Source organism: Corvus moneduloides, chromosome 2 (genome assembly GCF_009650955.1).
Source record: "Corvus moneduloides isolate bCorMon1 chromosome 2, bCorMon1.pri, whole genome shotgun sequence".
In the NCBI taxonomy this organism is placed as follows: Eukaryota; Metazoa; Chordata; class Aves; order Passeriformes; family Corvidae; genus Corvus; species Corvus moneduloides.
In genome coordinates, this window is record NC_045477.1 from 66,108,744 (window position 1) to 66,131,252 (window position 22,509).

At 35.5% G+C, this 22,509-nt stretch overlaps 1 protein-coding gene across 2 annotated transcripts in view; it reads right to left on the bottom strand.

Moving 5' to 3' along the window:
* Positions 1 to 22,509, bottom strand: part of KLHL1 (kelch like family member 1) — a 196,988-nt gene that overhangs the window by 42,893 nt on the left and 131,586 nt on the right. For both annotated transcript variants that reach the window (XM_032099888.1, XM_032099889.1), the window contains exon 6: positions 11,588 to 11,774. In XM_032099888.1, the coding sequence (XP_031955779.1) occupies positions 11,588 to 11,774 (187 nt within the window). The remainder of the gene's footprint in view (positions 1 to 11,587; positions 11,775 to 22,509) is intronic.

Here is a 22,509-nt window from a genome sequence, read left to right on the forward strand (position 1 = left end):
AATAGCTACATTGCAGAACAAGGAGCCACTCTTTGCTGCCCAGTCTGGAGAGACTATAAGGTACCCCCTGGACATGTGCAACTAGCAGAGAGACAGACAGAACCTTATCCCCAATCTCTTTCATCACTTCTAAGGTGTGATCAGTATCTAGGGTTTTTAAACCACCATGCTGTGGTGCAGTGAAGGAACAGTCACTCACCCAGATGCTGGATCCAGCAACAAGAAAAAATTGGTAGCATCACATGCCAGCTGAGATAAGAAAGTCCTCTCCTCTCTGCCATGACTAGTAGGTGGCAGTCAGCAGAGCCAACTCCTAACTGAAGCAACTTCCAAACTGTGCAAACTCAAATAAGCAATGTTGGTTGATGTTGCCTACCTCAGTCTGTACAGGCTGTGAAAGGATGTCTCAGCAATGTCAGAAATCTGTAGACAAGGACTTTTTCTAATCCCCATGAACAAACCAAAGTAATTCTGATTACATGTTTCAGAATACCAGAAAATCCAATTTCCCAAGAACATGAGGATGGAAGGAAGCAATTGGAAAGTGACTGGTATATTTTTTTATTGAAATTGCAGATACAGGTTTAATGTGAAGATTGGAATAAAATAAATAAAGGAAAAAATCATTATTCATTTTGAGCTGCAGTATATCTGCTGATTATGCAGAGACACACATATTTTCCTACAAAATAAAACAGGTGGAATACCACAGAATAAGTAACACGCATAAACCCAAATAAAAATACTAACTATATTAAAAAATACATGAAATTATATTTTAAAATGCATTCTATTATTGTTTTCTTCACTTGCATATCACTACTGGGTTTTGAGTGGTCTAATGGTAAAAAGGAAATAAATTATTTATTAGACTGCCTTTATGATACCGGGTATGAAACTGTAAAGATGAAAGAAAAGCAAATACACAGAATATTGAAGATTTTACAATAAAAGTACTACACACCCACGCAATTCCTCTATACACACAGGCATGCACAAACTGCTTTTTCAGATGGACAGAGCTCTAAAACAGACTAATTCCAGGATGTAGCACGGAAGACAGAGTATACGAAAAAGACATAGTGAGGTGAAACTGAATTCATTTAATAGCTATTTGCATGATAAAGAAAAGTGTGGAGTAAATTAAAAAAACTATACCATGACTGTGCCAGCACAAATAATTTCTGGTAAGAATATAATGTCTGGATGTTCTGGATACGTTTCAACTTTTTTTTTTTTTCCTAACTTAAATTCTACTTAGGATCCAGCTGGGCATTGGATGAAATTAGTTCTGTGTATTGTGCATATGGGCATTATAAACCCTGATTAATCAAGGTCTATGAAGTAATGAGAGACCTACAGAGAAAGAAAACTTCAGAAATTAAATGCCATAGATGATCAGGGTAATTTTACATTAATGTCTAACTGCTGCTGACAGCTCCTCTGTGTATGCAGTAGGGATTAAAACGATCCTTCCACCCCATGTTTCTGATGAAAGAGTAAAGTACTACATCTCATAATTTCACTTTTATCTTCAGAGCAGTACACCATTGCACAATATAAATATCTATTTTCTTTGTTTTAGTTGTCATTTTTAAGCACATGAATTTGTGAAATTGTTTTGGTGAAACCTTTCAATTGATCCTCTAGTTATCTCGTATTAAACTTTGAAACTTTGGCTTTTGCTAAAATTAAGCATATTTCATTTCCTTGCTAATGACTTATAAATCAAGATTTTTGTAGAAACCTGATTGTAATTCTCGTATTTTTTGCATAGTTGATGACTGAAGACTAATAATATAGCAACATTATTTGCAACTCAGTATTTTAAGTCAAATGCAGAAATACCTAGAAACCTGTCCTTCAAAGATATTTTTCAGTATTTTTCATTAAGCTGATGTAGGCTATATGAAGTAATAAAGATTGTCTGAGACGATGAATGCAATGTATTTATTTTAGCTAGGTATAAATGGACTTTTCATACAAACAAAGTGAAAATTGCTTCAGAAGCAGATGAAAATCCTAAACATCTCCCTTTTGCCAAATTATCTTTGTATTCAATGTAGACATTTCCACATAAAAGTACCTTTTTTTTTCCTTGTTGGTAGAATGATTCAGTATTTAAACCCATGAAGAAGGGTAGGAGTTCTACATTTATCATCAGAAAATGTCTACATTTTTTTTCCTGTAAGACTTTCTGCTGATTTTGCTATTACTAAAGCTGTTGCTGACATGTACTCTGATCATGTTGTTCAAGATTTAGAGATGCTGCTGTGAGTAGGCACAAAATGATGACCTTGATCTAGTGATCTGCAACGTTACATTGCAAACTGAAAAGATAGTGACTCAAGTGGAACAAATGTGACCTGAGGTTACTGATGCAGATACCAAGGAGAATATTTTGGTAAAGAAATAGCTATACAAAAAATGGTAGCATAGGGTAGCAGTTCACTACTCTGTAATAAGACTCCTAGAAATTCCTTTAAGCACTCCAAAAATCTATACCACATACACAAAAAGAATCTTACTTCTTTTAGTGAAAAAATCTACTAAAAGGTCAGAAGGATTTGCCACATAGTGATAGGGGAAAAAAAAAATCAGGAAACCTTTGGGAATATTCAATTATTCTATATGAGCAGAATTCTCTAAAACCAATACAAGTCTTTTCCACTAATCTTTATATTTTTGAGAGTATCAGAACTGACAGCTTTTCAACAGTGATCTTAGGCAATGTCTTTGATGTTGTGCACTTTGTTTTATAATACAAAGTTATGTTTTATTACATAAAACAATCATCATTTATTTTATATTTTTATGGAGTCTAAAAATTACAAAAATTACTTTTATTAATGATTTCTATCATGCAGGATGATAGTCTACCTTTGCTCAACAACAAAATACGTGCCTCTTCTTAAAACAGTTCTGGTCCCACTGAAAATTGTGTAAATAATGTGTTAACAATAAAAACAAAATTCTACATGTGGACAAAAGCAAATGCTAGGGGAACTACATATTCTGAAGGAGGGGTGTGCACTCACTGGAGCTCCCACCAGTGGGGAGCAGGTGGTGGTGACCTACACAGACTATGTACCTCTGTTTGTGTGTGTATGTACGTGTGTCTGCGATAGAATTTTGAGGGATTTGCTCAAGAAGAATGTAAAGAAATTTAAAGATGTAAATTCGTATTTTGTAAGTGTCTAGTATTGTAGTTTACCTACTGCATGATTGATATTGATTCTAAACACATGGTTCATCTGATTGGCAGTTCATTGCATACCATAACAAAATCAATAAGCTACTTCAATGACGATTTGGCTTAAACAATGTGAACAGAGCAGTTTGGTGCTGCAACCAGTTTCCCATTACCCCCAGGCTTCTTTCACTATTTTTCATTATAGATGTAGAGACGCTCATCCACACTGCTTAGCCCTTAGCTCAGTTCCTGGGAGATTCTGTTTTGTTTCAACTACTTCCCTTTAAGGTAAACCTGCTGCAAAGGGTACTATTCCTAACCTTCATGGGTAGGACCCAGGTAAGACCGATTGGATTCTATATGGTGCCATCTGTAGTCCAAAAAGATAATTGTTTTTATTTGGTTTTCCAGTTCAGAGTGTTAAAAATAAGGTGAAAGCTCTACTGAAGATTACTTGGATGTTCTTGTGCTTAAAATAGAGACTTTTGGAGCATTTCCTAGAATTTGGCAAGGAGATTTGTGACGTAGCTGAAGGTGCAAGATAGAGTTGAAGGACTGCACTGGAAGGTGCCACCATTTTTTAAGTAGTATCCACCCTGATTATTGAGGGTGGTTCCAGCACTGAACTGTTTCCAGAACAAGATTCAGAATTTGTGGTGGTTTACTCAAAAGCCAATACCAGTAGGTGACAACCATTAATGAAACTTCGATGATCAGGGAACAGAAATTCACTAGTGTACAGAAAAATACGAGGTTTCTGATTGTATAGAAGTTCTCTAAATTATCCATCTGCCAGGCATGTGTCTTCTCTAGACCACATACAAAGTTTTCTTTTTTTTTTTTATGTGTATTTTAATAAGTGATATGATACCTGCACTAGAAATGTCAGACAACAGAATAAGATTCAGGGAAGTGATGAGGAGGAACAGAGGGTTGTTCTCAGGATAATAATCCCCCTAACACACCCATGATGCAGAAGCCTCTTGTGCTGTCTGCATAATTCCCTGGTTTGTACCAACAGGTGTGAATTCCAGGGCAACAGACTGACAACGGAAGAATTTTGTGGGATGATAAAATTTATCTTGTATGTGATAACTTTGGCTCTTCTCTTACATTTGAAGCCATGGAGGCTTCAGAATAGGTAACTTCAGGATCTTCTTTTTATTTCAAACTGTAACTGAATCAGCAGTTCCAGGAGATAATTACACTGAATAAAAAAAAAAAAAAAAAAAAAAAAAGCCAGAAATTTAGTGATATAAAATAGGTACTGAAAAAGTACCAGATGGTGTTAAAATATGGGTTGGTTCTTTTTCTATTCTGAAATGCACTGCTAAATCAAAGTACTTTAACTGCTAATTAGCCTATGAGACTGAATGTTTTGGAACATATTGAAAATCATAGGGTGAAAAGAAAGAAGTAGTCATATTAATACTTATAAGAACTGGACGAGAAGAGAATTTTAGTGTGATTTATACATTTAATTATCTCATTAGTGATTAGCCAGTATATTTCATATTCCTCTGGTGAAATAATTAGCCAAGCTCTACTTTTACTGTACAATTACATTAACATGTTGCAGAATCACAGAACAGTTGAGGTTGGAAGGGACCTCTGGAGGTCATCTCTTCTCTGAGCTGAACAGTCCCAAATCTCTCAGCCTTTCTTCACAGGAGAGATGCTCCAGTCCTTTCATCACCTGTCTGAGATGCTGTTAAAGGACTGAGCAGTATTTCCAGTGAGATCTGACCAGAGTGAGGAAGATGTAAGCAATTTGATGACTGAAAAGAGAAGGGATAGAGGAGTATTTAAACCTCAAATAGTGGTATTTTGACCATCTTTTTTTCTGATAACTGCCCAGGAAAAGACTGTTTCCTCATTCTTGATGTAGCCCCAGTCCTCAAAGAGATGCACTGCATTGTCTTAGTAGCAAGGTATGTAAAGTGACCTCTCATGCTACCCTCTGCCAGGGGGGAGATCTACTGGGAACATCTCTCACCTCTGCAGTGAGTATTGAGGCAAATCTTTCTCAGTGCCTTCAAGAGAAACCAAAAGCAAATGAAAACAGGGAAAAATAATCCCCTCATATCTTCCTCTTTGATAGCAGCACATGCTTTAAAATTCCTGTGCAAGGTCTGCCATGGAGCAGACAGTGGATGGAGAGGGTGGCTGCTCTGTACAGCTTCCTCTGCTCCCTAGATCTGCTACCAGGGATAGAATCTGCACATGCAATATTGCTGTTTCCAAATACCTGAACAATTGTTAGGCAGATGTTTGGGGTAAAATGACCCCAGGTACTTTTCTGCCAAGCTGCTGTCCAGCTGAGTGGCCCTCAAACTATAGTGGTTCCAGGGGCTGTTCCTCTTAAGGCACAGGACTCTGCGCTTCCCCATGTTGAACTTCATGAGGTTACTTCCTGTTATTTCATGGATTATGGTTTCTCTCTCCAGAATGTTTTGTTTCTATCTGAATACAAGAAATACATATATTTCTCTTTGTAGTTTATCAAACGTATATTCAATAATAAACTCTTGGGCTATTTAAAAAGTATACATTTCTGCAAAAGATTAATTCTCTCAAAATCCATTGTCTGGTTTTCTGTTTTAAAAAGTAGTGGATTTTTTTTTTTTTTTTTTTAACAGCTAACTTACATCTTTTCTGTTTAAGGAACCTAAAAGGCAAAGTAAGTTTCAATGCATATTTGCAATACAGACACTGAAAATTTTAGTTATTCATTCTGCATAGCCTGCCTGCCACTTACTCTGGTACTCTAATTTTCTCAAGAAAACCCACCATGATAACATTACTATGCTATCTTGATTATTCTAACAAGAGTATACTTCTCTGTGTTGTTGTTCCTGTTTATATATTCCATTATTATTTTCCTGTTGAGTCTTCTACAAAGCGTGAAAAATGAAAACAGAGTTGGTCACTGGTACAATGTTGAGCTAAAGCTAATGGAATGTTACTTGTTAGTGCCTTTTAGATTTAAGGTAACTTGCTTTCCATTTCCAGTGTTTTCCACTGCTAGCTAGAGAATGTCTGGGAAAACACTGGATTATGCCAGCACACATTTTTATGTTTAAAAAAAAATCTTTAAATGTATCAATATTTTGAAAAAATTAATTCCAGAAAGCATAAGAAAGAACAGTGAAATATATTACATGGAACTGAGTAAACACACACAAAATCATAGAATCATTGTGGTTAGAAAAGACCTTTATGACTGAGTCCAACCCTTAATCCAGCACTGTGGAGTCAACCACTAAACCATTTGTGCCACATCTATGTATCTTTCAATTACCTCCAGGGATGGAGACTCAACCACTTCCCTGGGCAGCCTGTTCCAATGCTTGACAACTCCTTCAGTGGAAAAAATTTTCCTAATATCCAATCAAAGCCTCCCCTGATGAAATTTGCAGTCATTTTCTCTCATTGTATTGCTTGTCACTAGGGAAAAGGCAACAAATCCCACCTTGCTATAATCTCCTTTCAGGTAGTTGTACAGAGTGACAACATGTCTCCAGAGCCTCCTTTTCTGCAGCTGAAACAATCCCAGTACCCTTAGCTGCTCCTTCACATCTATCTCAGTAAAATTACTCACTTCTGGTACTTGGAAACACTGGAGTTGTTTGGCTGAGATAGAACTGCTACTTAAAGAGAGCAGACAAGATTTCAGCGTAGAACTGTAGGCATCTAAATAAAAAGTGATATACAGACAGCTGCTTGGAATGTCAGAGGCACAATTTATTTTGGCTTATTGTCCTCCTGAGGTATTTTAAGGTTATGACTACATGACTCTTTAGGATAACAAATGTCCTCATGGAAAAGACAGGTGAAAACAAATTAGCACCAAAGGCAGAAGAAACTCATACAGAGTAGTGGTAATGACATATAGGTGATGTTATCAGTAAAAAAAGTAGGATTGCAAGAAGAACCATCAATTTCTCACTTCTCAGTTCTTTTGTTTTGCGGAAACATCTATATATGCCATGGTTAACCACAGCGTGTTTGTTTATGTTCCTGCTTGACAGGGGCTCCTCCTGGAGTCAGACCGGGGCTGATATATACACATACATAAGTATTCTTACAAATTATGCACATTTTTATAAAACTTTTCAAAAAGCACACCAGGGAGAAATATTCAGTAATAAAAACTTTGGACTTTTCTTTCTTTTAAAGGAAAATACTCTATCTTCTTAAGTAGATTTTGCTCTTTGTGTATTATACAAATACAGGATTTTAAGCACTCACATTCTGAAAATTAAAGACAGCTACCATACACTGTATATTTTGAATGAAAATGCAAGTAAGATGAAGATAAGATGTTTACTCAAGATAGGTTTGTGCATCAAATGGATAGATAATGAATGCTGTCAAATGTTTTATGTATGTGAAGACAAAGTGGTTTGTAGCAATTTCTACAACTTGCAAAATGCCATATAACAATCTGGATGGATTTTACTTTCTTCTTTTTTTTTTCTTTCACAGTATTTACAATAGGTTTTTTGAATGTATAAAATTAAAATAAATAAAGTTTAAATGAAATCTGCTTTGAGAAATGTCTTGATAGAAAAAAAATGAAACAAAACAAACAAACAAAAAAAACAAAACTAAAAAAGCCCAGAAAAACAAAGACATCTCCAAAATTCACTGGAACAAGAGTAACATTATGTAGCTATGTTAGATGACATTCCTGTGAAATAATAATAATAAATATATATATGTAATAAACCACATTTGATAAATCATATTTGTGAAGCAAAAAGAATTATTGCAATTATTAAAAATAGATTAAAGAAAAGGAAAAATATGCAACATGGGTGTATAAGAAAAAATAACTGGAGACCTCAATTGCATATTTCAAAAAGTTAATTTTTTAATATATCTGTGGCAATAGCAAAGATCTTTCTAAAAGTTATTTTAGATAATAATGAATAATAATAATGAAAGGACTTTTAATATTGCTTGATACTGACTAATGATGAACCCCACCTGTTTACCATCAGGGCACTTTTTGCAGCAGGTTTTATATCTAGTCACAAGATTAATGAAAAGCACACATTTAATATCAGTGTTTCAGTAAATTGACTATTCCATCTTCTTATTAAATGACCTGCCACATTTTTATGGAAGAGTTTCTTGCTCATGCAACTTTTCCTTTCTTATTCCCTTGCACTTACTTCAAGACTTGGATTCAGTAAACAACTAATCTAGGACTTTGATGAACTAGTCTAGGACTATTCCAAAAATAATATATACCAATGGTTTTAGATCATGGATACCATAATGCTTTTATTTTCTTTTTCTGCAAGTTCCCCTTGTCCCTTTTTATTCTAACTGCTACCTAGTGAGACAGGCTAGGACACCTCATGAGAAATTAATCAGCATTCTGACATCACTACGACACTGCTTGATTATTGACACCAATCTCCGCTTGCTGCATCTTTTCCTGCTCATAATTTTCCATATCACCATCTAACATAGACCATATACATCATGTTCTACCACTTGGCTTCTGCTCTGTGTTTGGGATTCCAGGATGGCTGCAGGAAGCCAGTGCTTAATCATTCCTAAAAATTGTTGTATGCCCACTTCTTGCAATTACTCATTTATTTCAGTCTATCATCCTTCTTTATGTGTGGACTTTTGTATACTACTAGATGATTGAATCCTGCTAATCCAGATTAGAGAAATCAGTGTGACAATATTAATGGGTAAAGTGAATGGAACTTTGTCAGAAGCACATACCCCCAATCTATTAATGCATCCCAATCAATATATGTCTGCATTAATTCAGACATATAGAGAAAATGTGTTTCTTAGATGCACCTTTAAAATTAAATTAATAAATAAGCGAAGGTGTGTGGAAACAGACTTAAATTATTTTAGTTCATCTAGGAAATTAAAATTACAAATTTATCTAACTTTGATACTTTCCTCTCTATCCATTTAGTACTATGCTGCATTAATTTTTCACATCAGGCAGAATTCCAGTTGCTGTTTGCTGGAGTTTAATTATCACTTCGTTTTTATGGAAAGGAAGATAATTATAGAAGACATTTCAAAACAAACTTAGCATGCTAGTCTACATTTTATGTGACAAGCCACATAACCTTCAAATGCTTTCATAATATTTGCACTTAGACACTATTTTATATGCTAGTTAATAAATTGCTAATTTGTCTAGCTCATCCAATTATTTGCAACAGTTTCACATTTGGTAGCAAACATCAGGAAGCATTAAAAATACATCATTGTGAATTGCAACCCTCCATATCAGCCTTTCAGTGAAGAAAGTTGTGGGGGAAAAATAAATTTTTAATTATTGAGAAGAGATAATACAGTATCAGTATCATCTCCCAGCCCAAATATTCAGGCTTGCTTTATGAACTCAGTGACTCTTCCAAACAGGCAAACAGGTCTCCTGAACGGACGTATGGAAACAAGACTCACTGGGCACAGAAGCTAGTCAAGAACACAGCAGGATCACAAGAGGGATGAGCTGAACAGATTCAAGCTGAGATGGCACAGCTGCAGAGCCTGGGTGACTGGGAATACACATTGCATCAGCTGTAACACAGGCTCCTGTTATGCAGATGCTCCTCTGCCATACCAGGCCTCTTCTCAAAGCAGTTTTTATCTGCTGTAAATGCATAAAAGTCCTGGTAGTTTTCAGTCAGAAACAGAGGGCTAAACCTCTGTTGCTCTGTGTTTTCTCCTGCTGCTACAAAAATGAACTGCTTCTGCCTGACCTGAATCTGCAAAATAGGCTGTGTGTTGATGTGGTAATGGTGCTATACTTTGTGCTGTCTTCCTAAATATTTCTGTATTTTTATTGAGGAACAGATACCAATAGAAAATGAGAACAAATACAGCTGCACTCAAATTGGGTTTACTGTCATTTGCTACCTGAATGCTTGTGTATTGTAATTTGTCCTAAGTAAGAGGAAATTTGTATTTTATCATCCAGAGACAATGTTCTGTGCACACCCCTGCCTAACATTTAGCTACACAATTGTTTATAAATGTTACAAGGACAAAAATAATCTGCAGCTACTTTAAGAATATATATATATATATATGTATTGATTGATTCTTTCATCAACAATTTCTTATTGTCATAGAATCATTGAATAGTTTGGGTTTGAAGGTCCCTAAAGATCATCTTTCCAACCCCTGTGCCATGGGATGGCACATGTTTCACTAGACCACATTGCTCAAAGCCTCATCCAGCCTGGTCTTGAACACCTGCAGGCATGGGACAACTTCTCTGGGCAACATGTGCCAGTGTCTCACCACCACCTCCAGTAACTAATTCCTTCCTAGTATCTAATCTAAACCTACAATCTCAGTTTAAAGTCATTGCCCCTTGTCCTATGACTACATGCCCTTGTAAAAACTCTCTCTTCAACTTTCTTGTAGGCCCCTTTAGGTATTGGAAGGTGACTTGTTATAAGGTCTCCCTGGAGAATAAATAGCCACAGCTATTTAGTGAAACAACTGCAATAACACCAAGACGCAGTTGTGAAACTGAAGACATAATTTTATAAAATACTTTTTTCAAGTACAGTTTATTTTATATTAGAACTAGTGTTTCTGAAGGCTTGGTCTTCAGTCTAAATATGGACGTGAAAATTTAAGTGCTGTGCAATTATTGGTTAATATCACAAAAAAGAAAAAGCCTTTTTGAGTATATAAGCTTATAATATAGCTAGTTTTAGTTCAAATATTTCGGTTCATTCCATTCAAGAATTCAGTGGATTAAACTTGCTAAAATGAAAGCACAACCTATCATCATAACTCTTATTCCCAACAAATAACAACAAAATGCTTTAATAAAATTTCCTCTTCTTCCTATTTTTCTGCACAGAAAAATGAGGGTAATTTCACCTTCCTTTATGACAAACTAGCAATCTAGTCAAAGCCAGTTATCCTTTTTCTCTAGAAGACTTACAAATTTCTGCATTGGAAGACCCATGAATCATCCATAATATTTTAGACAATTACTTAAGGATGGAATACACTGCATATCAAACTGCCTTTTTCATAGGTTAAAGAAACTGAGAGAAGTATTTGACTTATAAAGGAAAAATAATTTCTAGAAGTCTATAACTAAGATATATTACTATCATTCTATTTTTTTTGCTAATTTTTTTTCTGAAAATTATAATAATTTTGAAGAAAGAATGAACTCAAAACTCAGCTTCTTTTCTCTAACTGTATTATGCTTTTCCTTAAATATCCATAGATTTTCATTGGACCAAAAGTCTTGACAGCATTTCTTGACTGGTTTAAACACCCCCTCACCAATATTGGAACAGAAAGTTATTTCACCATTTTCTGACAAAGAACATGTGAAGTATAATTCATAAAGCAACAAATATCTTATAATACCTTTGTTGTTATCCATTCCTCCAACAGCGTAAAGTGTTCCAACTGTAGATTTTCTAGGCTTAGTTCTTGGACTTTGCATGAGAGTTCTTCTTTCTGGTAAAAGATGGTATTTCATGGCTTCCAGAATAAGCTTCTGGCATTCTAGGTCATCCTTAAAAAGTGCATGATTTTCCAGGTCAGCCAGTATCTGTGAATGACATTAAATGAATATAAAATCCTAGAAATTCCTAGAAAAGCAATACCATGCAATGAGAGACAGACACAAATGGATGTCACAAGTATATTTCTTCATGCTAAAATACAGTTATGCAGGGCTATTTTTTCTTGGAATACAGACAAAAAGTAAATAGGTAATTGATTTTTAAAGGATTTTAAGGCCAGTGTTTCACCAGCGCTTAAGACTACAATCTTACTAATCTTTTACTGATGGCATTGAAGAAAACTAAATGTTCTCTTGTAGGCTGACAAATTTTTAATGGTTTCCAGCATATTACTGCAAGGGCCTATAAGGCATCTCTTTGCAGGAAGATCCCCTATTTTTAAAACCAAACCAAAATAATGCCCCACCCCAAAACCAACAGTGCTCAGTACATACAGGTGAAAGAATATTCTATTCTTCCAAAGAAGAAGGAGTTGTAAATGTTAGGGGTGTGATTCACTTACCTGTATATACATAGCTACGAGCTTTTGAGATGTCATAAATCACCGTGTAAGTTTTCAAGATCCCACTGAATTACACAACCTGGGTTAACCTCACAGCTGACCTAGCTCTGAGCAGGAGTTGGACTACAGAACTCCTGAGGTCTACTCCCACCTGAATGATTCTTTGATTTTGTGATCTGACTGATGTCAGGCCAGAAGAGTGCAATGCTCATGCAGATTTTGTGCCATATCTGCCAGATCCATGTAGATATCTCAGATAACCTAAGTCATCCAAATTAGAGCAAATTTTAATTGCATATAACAGCATATCTGTACTGTGTGGTAAATTTCTAGATATTGTAGAACATCTATCTAGGAGACCAAATTATATTCAGAGAAGCAGCTAAAGGCCAGTAAGCAGGAGAATTTCATTCCCAGAGTCTGAGGATGTATCTTCCCACAGACATATATATGTAAACATATGCAAACTGTTTTGCAGTTGCCTAAAGACAGGAAGCTAGATTCCTTTTAAGAAGTCTCAGCTATTTCATATGGGCTTCAATGGCTGCAGAAGAATGCTAGAATGTCCTTTGTCAATCTATCAGCCTTTGGCAGATAACACGTTTTCTGTGACATTTAAAATATTAACAGCTGGCACGTGTAGTCAGTTGTCATCTGCTTCTGATTTTAGGCATCAGTCATGAAATGAGTCTATGGTTGAAAGAAAGGCAATACGTGCTACAGCCCCTCGTATCAGCAGATCGAGAGCAGCTCTGCCAAGAAGGACTTGGGGATGCTGGTGGATGAGATGCTGGACATGACCCAGCACTGTGCACTCACAGCCGAGAAAGCCAAACATGTTCTGTATCCAAAGCAGCGTGGGCAGCAGGGCCAGGGAGGGGATTCTGCACCTCTGCTCTGCTCTGGTGAGACCCCACCTGCAGTGCTGCATCCAGCTCTGGGGTCCCCGGCACAGGAAGGACATGGACCTGTGCAAGCAAGTCCAGGGGAGGGCCACCAAGATGACTAGACAGATGGAACAGCTCTACTATGAGGAAAGGCTGAGAGAACTGGGATTCTTCAGCCTAGAAAAGAGAAGGCTTTGGAGTGACCTAATTGCAGCCTTCCAAGACCTGAAGGGAATTTACAGGAATGATAGGGCAAGATTATTTACAAGAGCATGTAGTGACAGGACTAGGGGGAATGGTTTCAAATTGAAAGAGAGTAGGTTTAAATTAGATATTACGAGGAAAATTTTTTACTGTGAAGGTGGTGAGGCACTGGAACAGGTTGTCCAGAGAAATTGTGGATGCCCCACCCCTGGAGGCGTTCAGGGCCAGGCTGAATGGGGTTTTGAGCCACCTGATTTGGTGGAAGGTGCATCTGCTATGGTAGGAGGGGTGGAATGAGATGATCTTCAAGGTTCCTTACAACCCAAACCATTCTATGATTCTATGATTCTGTGATTCTGTCATTCTGCGATAAAGGTTTCTGTGTATTTGTGTGTGCCTGTTCTGGTTATTATTCAATTAACATTACTAAATAAGAATATTAAAAGTATGCATATAAACAGGGGTGCTAGGCATATTTCATAACACTAAGTTAATTTTTATCTCATAATGTTTAGATTTTTCATGTATTCTTTTTGTGATTTTTTGCCTTTAAAGTGTTCAGCACACTGCTCAGGAGACTATAAAATCAAAGATCTGAAAACAAACCATGTCCAGATTTTAGGCAGGATGATGCTTTCTCTTGCAAAATGATTTAACACACATTTAGGACTACTGAACCAAACAGAGTACTCTGTCAACATTAACTAAACAGAACACAGGCACAAGAGAGCTAAGAAATCAAATTACCAGTTTTCTCTGCACAAATTTGAGGTAATATTAAGTTACATAGACTTTCTAATGCTTAACGGAATTAATGAAATTGATGGCAAAGGTTTTTATGGCAAGCTTATTATATCAGTAAGGATCAAAGTCCAACTATAATATTGGTGACTTCTTTTTAGACTGCTTTTTAGACTGACTCCTTTACACAGAGGTCCTTAGGCTCTTAAAGCAAATATTCATCTTTGAAATCTTTCAACTGAGTTGCCAGGTGTTTCAAATAAAGAAGAAATAATCCATGAACACTGTTCTGTCACAAAATTCTGAGACTTAATTCACCAACCACAAATAAAAGCTTAATCTCTTTTTCTTTCAAGTTAGAAATTCACCTTAAAAATGAATAGGAAATGGAAAAAATAATGGAAAAATTATACATAAAAAATTTAAAATGGACAGGAACATTTGTTCACTTCCTAAAAAAGAATAAATTATTCATTCCTCTCTCCTATTCACTTTTTTCAGAACATGGGCTAACTTGTGATAAACAATGTATTTCTGAATCTCCTAAAGGCTAAAACTTGTGAATAGCGGAAAAAAAAAAAATTAAATTGAAGCTACTATTTAGTAACCAGAAGTTATATAAAGATGTTTCATGTTGTCTAAATTTCAATAATCTGCTTCAAAGTTTTTCTACTCCATAGTTATCTTTCCTGATTATGTCAAAACAATCAATATATCTTTATTAAATCAGGATGCACTTGACCAGGAAATTCAGTTAGTAAGGATGTTTCCCTGGAAACCATATTATGTTCAGCTTTCTTTTCCATGTCTATGACATCCTTCATTAAGAGAGAATTGTATCTAACATTAAATAAATATTGCTGGGCTTTGTAACATGGAAATTCACAAAGCTGTAGCTTCTCAAAAGACTACAATACCAGTGCTACGCCAGCATAGTTAATTACCATTGCTAGAACTTCTTGGACTAGAAATATCCTGAGAATTTTTTGTAACTTCGTGTCATCATGTTTCTCATTTTTCCCAGTTAAAATCCCCAAAAAGTCCTTTGTTAGATATACTTCCAAATGACTCTCAGCACCATGCTGCAGGGAACAGGCATGTTCAACTCGGTGAAGCACATTCAATTTGAGTTCTGGAGTGCAAAGTACTCAAGTACTGCCAAAAGGAAAGTCAAGTCTAATCAGCACAAAAGGAGTAGTTTGGTACCAGCTCAGTGACTGACAGTGGGTGCACCATGGGACTGCACTGATTGCTGCCTGCCTTGCTGTTACCCTCAGCTCCCTCCTTCCTTGAGGAGCAGCTCTGCATTTGCTGCTTCCTGACAGATCTCCCCAGATCCTCTGTTATCCCAGTGATTTGCTGCTATGATCATGGGGATCTGAATACTTGATTTGAATGATATGAAGCAAAATCATGCATATTCTACATAAACGATCATCTGAGACATGGAACTGGTCACTTTCTACCCTGTTGAACATGTGTCATCTAGGATGAAATTCAGCCACTGCTAGGGAAAAAGGGGATACCACCTACCTGGAAAGAAAATGACCACTCCTTTCCTTTACTCCACTCTTGGAAGAGACTACAAGGCAATGGAAGAGGCAAAGAGCTGCCTCACCAAAGCTTTCATAGTGACCTCATACTTCTGAAGAGGCACAGAACACCTCCTGGTTATTTAGATAGAGCTTTCTACCTTGTGAAAAGTGCAAGGTGTGACAATATGCACTCAGTCAGGATGAACTAACCTCAGATTCCACCTTGATACGTGCCTCAGACACAGTAATTATCCAAAAGGGGTGATGATGAAACACCATTGGATTCCTACCACTAAAAAGAAAAAACATGGGTATTTCCACCAGGACAAATATCAGGTCTATAAAAGTGAACAAAGTGAGAAAGTACTCCCTGCATGCCAAAATTAAACACTAAGCACATGCAAAAGTTTTAATCTGTAATCCAGTAGATGGATGCTTACAAAAGAGGGACAGCATCATTCCAAATAATGCATTATGTGGTCTCTATCTGCCCATGTCTGTTTATTATGATTTAGAGTCTTGAATAGTCCTTAACAACATAATTATTCTGTACACTGATTAGTATTGAACTTCATACCCAAACACATTAATTTTTTCACAGACAGAAAGCAACTTCCAGTTCTCTAAAAATTATGCAGTATCTAGATGCATTCTCCCTCTGAAAAGCCCTAAAGTGTTCTGTGCCCTTAGAAACTTACATGCCAATGTCATGTGGAACAGAGGATTAGAATTATCTTAATAGTATTAAAAATGGTAACAGAAGAACCAAAAGTTAAAAGTCCTTTAAATGAATTGTGAATTAATGAAATGTGGATTTTCATGCCACGTTTCATTTAAGAAAGCCCGTAAGTCTCTTCCTTGATCCAAAATATATCTGGAGTCACTTGACAACCTTGAGTCAGAGAATCACATTACCATATGAAACAAATATCTGAAGAATTAATGACCTAAAGTTTGCACTTTGAATGTTTTTCAAGAGAGATGTTTGATTAGCCATCATTGTCCTTTTATGAGTCTTCTTCTATGTACAGCTTTTTTACGGCTGGTTATTGTTGATGATCACAGTAATGCAGCTACCAGAAAAGAATGGAGACCTCTGAAATGTAAGGTCACGATTGTTCTTTGTACAGATTAAAATGAAAAGCAAATAAGGGGTTTATCTGACTTTCTGGAAAGAATAAAAATACTGCTTTGAAACTTTCTACAAAAATAGTTCTCAGCCTTTCAAAGTCTTACCATGCTGATGCTGCTGTAGATGTTAGGAATCACTGTGTTTCTATGGACAAAGATCCAACTAGAAGAAATTTTTATCTGTCTAAAGCTGGTAGGGGTCATTATTCCTACATCATAATACTGCCATATGAATGTAAGTATTTCTGTTGATTAATGTGGTGAAAGGAATAAATTGTTTGACACTTTGTATTTTCTGTCTATAAGACAATTGCAGGAAATGCCTGTAATACTATCATAACTGCAGATTTCAACTTAATTGCTATTCTGATTAAAGCTATAAATAAATATACCCATTTTAAGAAATATCAGTCAGGCTATTTATGCTTCACTGCAAATATGAGAGGAATAAAGTCCCCTGAGAAGTGCTACTACTTTTATTACAAAAGGAATAAACTCTCAGCTACTTCTGTTGGATAACACTTCTCTTGTTATAAAGACAATTGTTTAATGTATTTAAACTTCTTAGTTAAAAACCTTTGAACTTGTGGGATAAACATAATAGTGAGTTAAGTAATTTAATTTTTTTTTGCTTCATTGTGAGAAACTGGAACAGGTTTCCTTGTTTCTCCTATTTCAGTGGAATATTTACAGTGCATTTTCTTACCAGTTTGCTTATCTTGGCTGGGATAGAGTTATATTTCTTCATAGCTGGTATAGGGCTGTGTTTTGGATTTGTGCTGAAAACAGTGTTGATAACACAGGGATGTTTTAGCTATTATTGAGCAAGGCTTACATAAGATCAAGGCTTTTTCTGCCTCTCAGCCTATGCCAGTGAGGACTCTGGAAGCGCACAAGAAATTGGGAGGGGACACAGCTGGAACAGCTGACTCCAGTTGACCAAAGGGATATTCCAGATCATATGGTGTTTCATGCTTCTTATAGAAAGCTGGGGGAAGAAGGAAGAATGGTGGGACATTGGGTGTGATGGTGTCTGTCTTTCCAAACTGCTGTTACACGTGATGGAGCCCTGCTTTCCTGGAGATGGCTGAACACCTGCTTGGTGTTCAATTCCTTGCACTGCTTATGCACATGGCTTTTGCTTCACCTAATCATCTGTCTTTATCTCAATCCATGAGTTTCCTCACTTTTACTCTTCTGATTCTCTCCCTCCTCCCACCAGGGGTGGGGGATGAGCAAACAGCAGTGTGAGGCTGAGTTGCTGGCCGGGGTTAAACCACAACACCAGCTTTTCCAGTCTTAAACATCCATACTGCATCTGGCATCCAAACCACATACTTTTTGTGTGAAGGTGCTTACATGCTTGTAAAAGTGGATAAAATTATATCAGAATCCAAAGTTATCCAATACTATGGATTAGTTCTAAATTTCTTCCTTTGCTCAAGTAAAAAATGAAAGATAACTATGAAATTAATCACAGAAAGGTACTGGGAAATAGAATTAAGGTATGGTTTGCTACTTTCAATATCACTTTAATTTTTGCTATTTCAATGTTAAATAAATATCCTGCTTAACATTTATTCTTGAACAGATTTTAGCAATAGAGCATTCTGGCTTTCTTGACAATGCAAGGTATTCATTTACATGCCTGCATTAGAAATTTAAGTGGTTTCCAGCAGTAGTATTATTAGCTATTCAGAAAAATAAAGTAAAAGAAACTAAAGAAAAGTAAAATCAGCAAGTTATTTCAGTCATCAGTAATACTTTCAAATAAGGAAAAATATACAACAAATTTTATTTTTATACATACAAAATTAAGTACTCATGAAAAAAATCCTGAGAACAGGAATGAGAAGAGCATCATGTTTGCACTGTTTACGTGAGAAAGTATTTTGGACTATTGATTAAGCATACATTATTACAATCTCTAAGAATTATAATCAGAGAACATTAAAATTTTGAATGGTCCTGATAAAAAGACTTTTTTTATGCATATAATGTCTTTATAAAAAGACATTAATTATGCATTAATTTAAAAATTGGGGCAGTTTTGTACACAAAAAATCCCTTCATTTTGCATACCAGAAGGTACAACGTCAAGAACTGTAAAATTGTGAATTTACTGCAAAAATATTTCTCACTTAACTTGCTTTTAAATTACTATATCTTGAAAATAAAATGTACTGCAGTCATAAAATTATTTTCTGCCAATTTTTGCACTCTGAGGTACTATCAATAGTGTCATTTATTATACAGATCCTGATTTGCAAGTAGATTTTATCTAAAGTAAATGAAAACACCTAAATATTCCCTCAGTCTCCCCTTTAGGTTTTAAACAGTGAAAAAACTACAAAAGTTGTTAACTTTTTTTGGGAACTTCTAAATATAGAGAATACAAGGTTTCAAACTGATCCTGTATGTAGCTGAAGTTTCAACTCCATTTCTAAATCCCATTTTACCCATATGAACCTTAGCAATATTACTAAAAGACATTTTTGGTTTTGCTAGGAATTGAATGTATTGAGCTAAAGCCAACATAATCATCTGCTTTGCTCATTTGACTTGTAATCAGGAGCCTTACATTAATTTTTTAAAATAATCTTATTTCTAATTTATCATTTTGAGGTTTTGTTAGCTTTTAAAACAACCATTCCAATATTTTGTCTTAGAAATAAAATAATGAAAAATATCTGCAATTAATAATACCTCAAATTTAGCATGTCTCATTTTCTTTTCTACCATCTTCTTTCAGCTCATTGAACATTCTGGATCTGTTTTAAATTCTTTTTTCTTGTTCATGTTTAATTAATGATTTCAGTAAAGTTTTTTCAGCTCAGAGATTTCCAGGCATTTTTCTGTAGTAAGACAAATACTCAGTATATGAAATTCAATATTTGTGTTGCTTATGGACTAAATTATTCATGATGTGTTAGTCAAGCCAGCTGCTCAACCAACTCAGGAAGAAAGACTACACTAAATCCCTTAGATTTCTGTATTCTCAGACAAAGATTATTTTCTCCTCAGCAATAAGATGCAGCAGACTTAACGATCTTAACTAGACCAGCTCTTCCTTGAAACATACAGCTAATAATTTCTATTATGAATAGTCTACATTAGGATTTACTGCTTAGACACCACATACTTTCATTAGTCTGACTACAGGTCTGTGATCTCTGTATGCATGCAGGTGATAATATATTGCAAAGACATCAGTCACGTAGCAGCAATAGTGATTAGTCTCAGACTGCAATTTTGGAAGAAAAATCTAATTATGTTTTCTGCCTGAAATCTGAATTCTGACATCTCCTAAGCTTGCATTTTTGATGATCATAGTACTGGCAGCAGCAATGTGTTCAGTATTTAATTGATTTGTAATTCCTTTTCCCCAACACACTAAAAATTATTTAATATTCAGAAAAAATTTTAAACTGGCTTTCTACCCTTCAGTTATAAACAAGTCCTCCCTATTCCTCCCCCACGTCAGGGTACAAAAACCAAACCAATAAAAGAGTATAGCATAGCTGAAGTTTGTTTTCCTTATCACTAGATTACACTAAAGAATGTATTAAAGAAACAATCAACCACGTACACACACATTCTCTGAGGCTGTACATTTGATACAGAAATAAAGAAACTGACTTTTTCCCCCTTCCTCTCGAATAAACTAAGTAATGGAATTGGAGCATTCATTGGTAGCATCTGTGGCAAGTAATTAAACTGTGGTATTGAAATCACTTTCACAACATTAACTCTTCTTCAAAGCTTATGATTTAACAAACCCATTTATTATAATCTTCAGTATTATTTTCTGTAAGTGGACCCATGTTATCTTTTATGACACTGTTAAAATTATAGCTTAATTTGTAAATATGCCCACACTTTTTTGGCACATATACTGACTTTTGTTGGACTCCTTGTACAACCAGGTCTGTCTTTGAAACTGGTACTAATTTGACCAATTGACTTATCAACCTGATGTATTACTGATTCAAATGTTATTCACTTTAGGAAAACAGCAATTGTTTTAAACCCTCCCACCCCAGCTTCTGCCTCCAGTGATGTCTTTTCACAACAATTTTATCAATCTACGTATTTTACAGAGGGGCTGAAATGAGGGCAAAATCTAAGATGCAAGCTAGCTACAAAATTCTACTGATGCACAGATCTACATTTTACTTCATCAAAGTATGCTCACTCTCCAGAAAAAGAAGAAAAAACATCTTTATTTCAAGATAAATCTCTTCTTAAATTAAATGTTAAGTTTCTAGATGAAGTTAGGCAAGATCAATGTCTCTTAGAGTACCTTGTACTTTTTCTTCTTTACTCCTTGAGGAAAAAACTAAGTTCATAATTCTGAGAGCCATGTATATTTTGCAATATTGTTAAAATACTACATAAGAAATAAGAAACGGTCAAATTGCATTCAAGAGGTCAAATTGCATTCAAAAGGAAGTGAAACAAAAACTTAAAGAAACCCAATCACATTAAAAAAAAAAAAAAAGAGAAAATATAAAAAATACCCCAACACTAGAAGCAATAAAAAGGTTGGCCTTTCACAAAATGTTCTTACTGGCTAGTGTCCTTTTGTTTGAAGGCATATTTCTTTATTTGAAGCTCTTCGGAATATTTTTTTTTTTTTTTCTGAAAGTGATAAATAGGAGATTAGGTAAAAGCACGACAGATGGAACAAATGGAATACAAACATTATTCAGTCAATAAGAACTAATAGCCCATATTTAAAAATTACTGGCTTTTTATTTTTTACTGTAGTTACCTATTAACTGCAGCTAGCTGTAGTCTACCAAAATTGATGTAATTTTCATAAAACTCTTATATGAGAATAAGTACAGAGAAATGGAACATAAAAGAAGCATTTTTTCCCATAAATAATGTTCTCCTGATGCAAATACGATCTTCAGTCTTAGAAGTAGACAAAAAAGATGGATAAGAAAACATGACAGAAGGGGAACTGTATTTAAGTACCTTTTCCAGATATATTTAATGTTTAAATGTTACAAATATTAAATATGATGAATTCTTTGAAGACATACACAATCTCTGAAATGTAGATGACTCAACCAGAATTAGAAGAGAAAATGTTTATAATTTTGTGCTTGTCTACTATGTTGAATCAATCTAAGGGAGAAGGAAGCATGCAGAAAACAGCACTACACTACAAAAAATAAGGACTTAACATTATGGAGGGTAAGTCTAACCCGTCTCTTAGGTCTCCCTTTTCCTTCCTTCTTTACTTAAGAGTGACAGATTTCAGTGACATCATTAGCAATAATGGTTTTTGCTTTTAAAACTACCTGTTGTTAACAATTGTTGAAATTGATCTTTGGCCTCATTACTTTCAATAACTTATGGTTGCCTGACCTCTGGAGGCATGATTTATGGAACACCAAAAACTAGCAGCAAAGCTCAGTTCATGAGCCTTTCACAGTAGTTTCCCTCCCCTGTCCAGTTGCGGAGAGGAGGGCAGGGTGGCTTTAGTAGGCACCTGGCACCCAGCCAGGGTCAACCCACAACAATAATCTACAATCTGACAGTCAGTAAGAGAGAAAAAGATATAAACCTGCCAAATAATGACTATAGATCATATGACCTTGTAAAAACATAAGCAAAAGGCAAAACATGTCTTCTCAAAACTGAAGACATCATTTTATGCGAATGTAGCTCAAATGTATTACTCATTTAAGTATGGCGCTATTTCAAAGGTCAAGGGAAGATATCCTCTTATTTACATGACCAGAGCTTC